The sequence below is a fragment of the Poecilia latipinna genome, unplaced genomic scaffold (genome assembly GCF_001443285.1).
Source record: "Poecilia latipinna isolate Pla-1442-1.1 unplaced genomic scaffold, P_latipinna-1.0 Scaffold3790, whole genome shotgun sequence".
NCBI lineage: Eukaryota > Metazoa > Chordata > Actinopteri > Cyprinodontiformes > Poeciliidae > Poecilia > Poecilia latipinna.
In genome coordinates, this window is record NW_015116406.1 from 29829 (window position 1) to 37701 (window position 7873).

Below are 7873 nucleotides of genomic sequence, written 5' to 3' on the forward strand. Positions count from 1 at the left end.
TTTGTCGTTAAAGTACCAAAATTTACACATAACTATATTTTTATCTGTCTGATGACAGAACTATAAAATATTAAATCAGAACCTATGATCGCTTCATCAGTACTTGAGAATTATTTTTCAACTTTCTTCTGTTTTCCTTAAAGCAGAAGTTATTTCTTGATTCTTCTACTGAAGTGAAAATGCGTTGAAGTCGTACATCTCTGAATAAAGTACAGCTTTGGGTCTCACACACCTCTGTGTCTGAATAATTGCTTTCTGGATCAATAATTTATCAAAAACGGAGCCATAAGATAAAGCAGAATAAATACTTTCCTGTCTGAAAGGTGGCAACTCTGGTTGTAAAGGACAACATGTTGCTAAGATATTTGCTTTAGTTGCCATCAACAGGTCAACAGACAGCAGGATGTTTTAGTCCAGCGTTAGCCCTGACTGTTGCAGCGTGTGTGTGAACTAGCTGGCTGCTTTTTCTGCATAGTGCGGCAGGTTTTTATGTGGTTCTTTTGTCCTGGGCAGGTGAGCTGAGGTCTGCTGGGTGATTTTGAGCTACTAAACTGTTTTTCTCCATTCTGTTCAGAATAAACACACCACCAGATTGACTGAAGTCAAACTCTGAGCCTCTTCATTTCCACAATGTAGAACTTTATTGTTAGTCTGGGTGAAGCAACGCCGAGCCCGGCAACACAAACAGACATTTTAACTTCAAACCAGTTCTGGAAATAAACTGATCAACATCCCTCAGCAGCAACATTTCAAACTCTGCTTAGATTTTCAGTGAAGAGCTCTACCTGGTGGCGCCACCTGGTGGCTGAACAGGAAACAACATCAACAGTTTTCTCCATTTCCTGCCAGTGGCAGCAGGTCCGTCATATGAAACACCAGGGAACATTTTCCAACCATCCAGAACTCAGAACCACCAACAGGATCTAAATGTTCCCAACGTGGAGCTGGAAGCAGCTCAGGAACACAAAGAGTCAAGAACAACAGACCAACTGGGACATCAGCCCAGATCCTGGAGCACAGATTAAGGGTTAATCCCATTTTCTAATCTGGATTAGCAGGACGTTAATGCCTCCATCACCAACTGTGAATCAAACTATTTTAGAATGGCAGCAACAATCAAGTTTAGTCTGACGCTCTTTTCTTTCATTGTTAGAACAGGAAATGGGATTCAGCCCCTTCAAACTAAGAGCTTAGAGCTGCATGAACAAAAACTCAAGAGATGTCCTCCACGAGAACATCTTGTGTCTTAACAACCATTGTAATGTCTCCTTGAAGACCTCTGACTGATCTGAAGCTGGTTCTATTTGTCTTTCTTCTAGAACCAGCTGACCCAGTTATGCTGTTAGCTACAGAGCTAACTGAGGCTAACTAAACACACCATAAACAGGGAAACCCAAAAACATCTGGATATGAGAAGCCATGTTAGCAACAGCTTAGAGCTTCTTGATGAGTCACTGAACTGCTCCCTGTCTGAAGGGCAAAGGTCAGGGGCATTAACACTAGAACACCATGAACTGCTGAGCTTCAGGTTGTCTTCACTGAGCTCAGATCTGGAACTTTTAAGGTTTTTCTTTGCTGACTTTTTTCTCAGAACCGTTTGGTTCTCCTCCATCACTGGGCTGAGAAGTGGCTCCATCTGTGCTGCTCTGCTTCTAAAGCAACAAACACACAGAAGACAGAGCAAGTCAGGGTTCCTGCAATGTTTTACAACCATGGCACCAGGCTCTGATTAAAACTCTAAGCTAAGAAGAACTTCTACTCTTAACAGTTTCAGATTAAGGAGTTAAACTAATCCTCAGAAAAGGGTTTTGTAACTTAGAACCAGCCAGATCTTCACCAACCTCACAGTGACCTCTTCTGGCTGCTGGCTCCCTGCTGTGGATCTTCTGGTGTACCTTCAGATTACTTCCCCATTTGAAACTCTTCCCACACTGCTCACAGCTGTAGGGTCTCTCTTCAGAGTGGATCCTCCGGTGGGATTTGAGGCTCCAAGTTTGACGGAAGGCTTTCCCACACTGCTCACATTTGAATGGTTCAACACCAGCATGAACATATTGATGAGCCACTAAAGATGCCTTCGTGATGAAGAGTCTCCCGCACAGATCACAGCAGTATGGTGTCCCTCCTCTGTGAATGACCTGATGTGCTTTTAGCTGATTCCTCTCAGAGAAGGTTCCCCCACATGTGTCACAGGGGAACCTTCCTTCATTGTGGATGAGGCTATGTATCTTTAAGTTTCCTTGTATTCTGAAAGATTTCCCACACTCCCCACACAAAAACGGTTTAACTCCAGTGTGAACCCTCTGATGGTTTCTGAGAATGTTTCTGGTGGTGAAAGTTTTCCCACACTGGTCGCAGCTGAAGCATTTCTCCCGAACATGAGAGGATTGATGAACTTTTAATCGTTGTCTTGTTGTGAAACACTTTCCACATTCTTCACAGCTGTGAGGTTTAATTCCAGCGTGGTCGAGCTGATGTTCTCTGAAAAGAGGCTTTTGAGCAAAACCCTTTCCACACTCAGCGCAGACATATGGTTTCTGATCACTGTGGATGGGGAGATGTAATCTTAAGGAGGCATGGTATGTAAAACATCTTCCACACTGGTCACACTCGTAGGGTTTTAATCCACTGTGAAGGTTTCGATGTTCTACGAGGTGAGGACGGTTTGCAAAGCTTTTCCCACACTCTTCACAGGAGTATCGCCGTTGTTTGGTATGTCTGAGTTTGTGAGCATTCAGGTTTGATAAACTTCTGAAAATCTTTCCACACTCTTCACAGCAGTACTGTTTCGCTGGTTTTCCTGAGTGGGTGCGCTTATGGAGGTAGTAGCTTTCCATCCAGCTGAATGTTTTTCCACACTGGTCACAAGTGAAAGGTCTTTCTCCAGTGTGGACGACACCATGAGCTTTGAGTCGTTTCTCTGTGCGGAAACTTTTTCCACACTCACGGCAACTGAATGAATCATTCCCATGGTGGATCCGTTCATGAGTCTTTAGGTCCCATCTGAATCTAAAAGACTTTGAACATCTCTCACAGGTGAATGGCTTAACCCCTCTGTGGGACAGCTTGTGTGCTTTTAGGTCTGTGGAACAGATGAAAGCTTCCCCACACTTCTCACAGCAGTATGGCTTCTCCTCAGAGTGACTACTCTGCTGCATTCTGACGATCTTTGCAGGGGAGATTTCCAGACCAGTCACAGATGTTTAACGTGGACGTTTGTTTTTCTCCAGACGTTTTACAGTTTCTTTGATGTTCCTACAGAGACAGAGAGACGATGAAACACATGAGTGGATCCAGTCAGTGGCACTGTTTCTCCCAGAGTATGAGAAGCATGGCAGGTCACCAGGCGAAGCTTTGTTTATGTTATTTAAAGGTGCCATGGAGGCAGGACTTCAAACTGCAACTGGAGGGTTGCTGATTCGATTTCCGCTCTGTCCACCTCTATCGTCGTGTTCTTGTGTCTTGCCCAAGAACAAATGTAATGAACTTTATTTAGAAAGAGATAACGTACAGCTCAAACATTAATATATATTTTTTTTATGTTTACCTTTTTAAAGACTCTATAGTTGATGTCTAAGCAATGTTCAGTAATGTATTCCAGTAAGACATCATTACCTAGTCATATTTTCAAACTTACAGTAAACTTTTAGCATTTTTAACTCAAACACACAGTGGACAGAAATTAACTCTAAGAAAGGTGGAGATGAATTGAACATCACAAGCTGCAACGTACGAGAGAAAAATGATCAGCGAACACTGATCACATACTTTTTCAATGAGAATGATTGGTGATTGATTGATAGGAACATCACTAGTTAGATAGTATACATATCTACTAAAATGTAATTAACATTTGATTGATCTGGTTCTATACATAAAAGTTGTTTTAAATCTCAACATCACCATCATTCATACATGCATATTGACATTCTGTAGCTATTATTTCTTTAAACTAACCTAAACTAAACTTTTCTCTCATCAATCTATTTTAATAACTTATTTTATATTATAAAGTTGCTCTGCTCAACAGTCTCTTCTTCTTATATTTAAATAATTTTATCTTAATGTGAATCTGCACTGAACTCTGACTTGCTGCTATTACACCCGAGTTTCTCCTCTGTGGAACAACTTAAAATATTTCTATTCTATTCTGAACACCATCTGTAGTTAGCCCCCACTAGCCTAGCAAGCTAACTTAGCTGCCAGCTCAGATACTTTCTGTTCCAGTTGTTCAGGAACTTTTTCTGAAGCAGTTTTCCACCAGAAGGATCAACATCATTGATCATCAGTTTCAGGTAAAAAGAAGGATTTTAATTGTTTGTCATGAATATCAACTAAACAGGATCTAAGCTTCTGCTAGCATGCTAATCTATCGGGCGCTAACTAGCTAGTGATTCCACAGCAGCTGGGTGCATAGCTGCTGTTTCTGCAGTTCATTTCTCCAAAACCTCACAGCTTCTCTCCACAGGCTCATATGTCCATAACACTAGCGTTAGCATGGCAGTTACCTTTAGACAAGTTCAGCTCACAAACTGAGACGTTCTGCTATGAAGCTGGAAGATTTCTCTGAGCCAGCAGAGATATTTTCCTTTTCTGGTTGGATTGAAGCTGTTGAGCTGCAGCAGCAGATTCAGTCTGACCAGATGGAGCTTCTTCTTCTGCATACAGTAGCACTACTGCCCCCTACTGGTCTGGAGAATGGGAAAGAACAGAAACAGCACAATAGTGAAATCAACTATGAATACAAGAAGCAGTTTATTTATTTATTTTAACATCAAATTTAATTTAAACATTTTACTGATGAATAAATATTACACCTGTGCATTCTTGCTTTAATCTAAACTATAAACACAAACAGGGAAAGAAAATTGCGAGTTATGTCTGACACCTTGTGGCCAAGATCTGCAACTACGCCACAAATACATATAAAAAAAAGCAGAATAAAAACACCAAAATAGGAAGAGATTATATTTAGTTTAATTGTGCTTTAAAAAAAGAAACATATGGTTTCCATATTTGTCTTGTATTTTGATTCATCCTGCATTTGAAGCTCCTCATCAGAGAATTAACAGGTTGTTTGTTTTCTTTAAATGTGAGACTAATGGTACTTTTATTTTATTTTGAAAACCAATATTGTGCTGCTCAGCCAGTGGAGTTTGCTTTATTAGAGATGCCAGCCAGCTAATTTAAAGTTCACTGCTTAGAGGCGAATAAAACGGATGAACTGAAAGGTGAAGAAAAAGCCTTAAGGTTCAGTTTCACAGCTTCAGGATTCAGGACAGAAATCACAGTTTATACAGGAAGTTATTATTATAATTCCACACAAACACAAAGATTCATACATGTTCAGGAATATGTTTCTTTAATTCTTACTGCCCTCTGGTGGTGAACTATCGTAACTACAGATATTCGTCATATTAATCAGATAGTTTATCTTTTTTGTTCTAATTTTCACTTTTATCAAGTCAAGAAAAACCTTACATTAATGTGGTAAATAATAGTGACTAAGTGAAGAGGAAACTAAATTTACTTCAGTAAAAATCGTCCCATAAGGATTAACTGTGCTCCACAGCGCCTGTTTAACCATGAACGATACTATTTTCAACACGTCTTCATTAGCAATGTTCATGTAGCATAAGAGCAGCTAAGTATCTGCTAACGCAGTTCCGTCACCTTTAAACAAAGATTAACTGCTCCAAAACACAATATTTTAAAAGAACAGTAATTGAACCATCACTTATTATATTTAAAATACACTTACTGAACACAAAAAAATAAAACTTCATACCTTCTCCCATGGAATCCAAACAGAAAGAGCGCGAGAGAGCGGGAAAACCTACAGAGATTATAATGGTATAATCCGCTAAACTCGTCTTTTTAAACCCCGATCTGACTCTCAGAACAACAATCCACGAATTTAAAATGTTCAACAGTAAAGATGATAATTCGCAATTATATTCATAACACACTAAATTCGAATAAAACTCATAATTTCCAAAACAAGAAGTTACCCGCTGTTTTGCAATGGATCTGTCGTCCTTTGGGGGAGGGGAAGAGGGGGGGAGCAATATTTCATCATTTGAAATATTAAATCAACCTCTTGTTTCTCCAGAGATTCAGGTTGCAGATCCTGATATTGCAAATGGAAAATGTGATTCTATCTCAATACAGCAGCTAAAAGTGCAGCACTATAATTTTTAATTCATTGTTAAAGTACATGTGTGAAGGTATAAAAAAAAATCCACCACTAAATATTAACAAAAGACATTTTGTTAATATTGTCTTAAGTTTGTAATAGACTTTTTAACTCATAAAAGAAAACTCCGGTGTGAAACTCTTTACAGGACGTTTTTTCTGGTCAGTCAGACTGAATAAAATCCTGCAGTGACTCTTATTTAACGACAGTAATCAAGCTTACTTGATCTGACTTTATAAAAGTGAATAAACACGAAATCCAGTTGAATTTACCTGAAAAATGTCTGCAGTCATGATAGTTCACCACCAGAGGGCAGTAAGAACTGAATCAACCATCATAAATCTGATAAATTTTAAACTTTTTACTAAATAGTTTCGAGTGATTACAGCCATATTAACTTAATCCTGTGAATAATAATATTTAAATATTTCGTACTTGTATGCTATTAGAGATGGAGATTCATTTATAAAAATAATTCAGACCACAAGATAAACAACTACTTAGAAATAGTAATAATTTCTATTACTCTTGATGGAAATGAAACTGGAAAAAATAAATAAATTATATATATATATATATATATATATATATATATATATATATAAACACTTTGGATAATTTTGAGACTCAAAATCTGGAAAAAGTATAAATATTAAGAAAAACATATTCATTAGTGATAATATTCAATGAGCTGAGATCAGACAATAAGCAGGATAAAACCACCTGAAGAACAATTAATAAAGTTAAAAAGTTAGTGAAGCTTTTTTTAAAAAAAAAAAAAAAAAAAGAAAACTGTCGTAAACAGAAGATTGTTTAATTCTTTGGATTTGTTTTTGCTAGAGACTCGCTATCTATCGCCCTCTTGTGGTTACACACTGTAACTACACACAAATTATTTTTACGAGTTTAATCATGAATCAAATCAATGCTGCTGTTCAGCATCAGAGTTTAGATCTGCAGCTGCTGATAATCAGTTTTTGTGTAAACTAAGCTGCTGCTGGAGTCCGTTAGCATCTCTAGCTCCGCTCAGAGTCTCTGTCGGCTGTTTTCAACTCTGTGGAGCTGCTTGTAGTTCACACTGACAGAGGAAACATTAAAGTGAACCCAGAAGAAGTATCTGCCTTCATTTATCCCAGTGGTCCTCAACCTTTTTATTACCGCGGACCGGTTAAGACTTTGAAATTTTGTTGCGGCCCGGGGGGAGGGGGTGGGGGTGAACCGTCAGATAAGGCTTCTAAATGTTGGTGTTGCTAAAGGCTGAATATACCCAATTCGGGTTGTCTTGGCCCTTTTTATCCNTTAAAGCTGAAATCAATTTGAGATGTTTCTGCTTTTACTAATTTAAGCTTATGTGAAAACTTAAAAAAAAGCTAAATGACATGGAGGATTAAAATTATCGTTCAGTCATTCTGTGTGTTACAGTCAGCTTCACTGAAAAAAAAAACTTTTTAAACTTTATTTGGTCATTAAACATCCAGCAACCCACATTACATTAGAACAAATATGAAAACAAATAACTTGAACCAATCAGCACATTGTCCCAGTGATTCTCTGAGGTTTGAATACATCAATAAAATCACAGTAAAGAGCCCTGATGTGACACATCGAGTCCTAAAGTTGTCTAGAAAACTCAAAGTAAAACATGAAATATGGAGTTAAAAAGTAAAAACCAAAACA

The 7873-nt window shown here is 38.3% G+C and overlaps 1 protein-coding gene across 3 annotated transcripts; it reads right to left on the reverse strand.

Annotated features, from left to right (window-relative positions):
- Window positions 1–618: 618 nt before the first annotated feature.
- Window positions 619–6048, reverse strand: LOC106941650 (zinc finger protein 160-like). 3 transcript variants are annotated; one of them, XM_015024721.1, is made up of 4 exons: window positions 6012–6048; window positions 4509–4691; window positions 1842–3255; window positions 619–1652 (listed from the first exon to the last, which is right to left on the reverse strand). In XM_015024721.1, exons 3-4 carry the CDS (start codon window positions 3156–3158, stop codon window positions 1560–1562), a joined length of 1410 nt encoding a protein of 469 aa, XP_014880207.1. In that variant the 5' UTR covers window positions 3159–3255; window positions 4509–4691; window positions 6012–6048; the 3' UTR covers window positions 619–1559. The 3 variants fall into 3 exon arrangements, with proteins under 3 accessions (XP_014880207.1, XP_014880206.1, XP_014880205.1); XM_015024720.1 differs by lacking the exon at window positions 6012–6048 and adding an exon at window positions 5762–5870; XM_015024719.1 differs by lacking the exon at window positions 6012–6048 and adding an exon at window positions 5789–5867.
- Between the last annotated feature and the right edge of the window lie 1825 nt (window positions 6049–7873).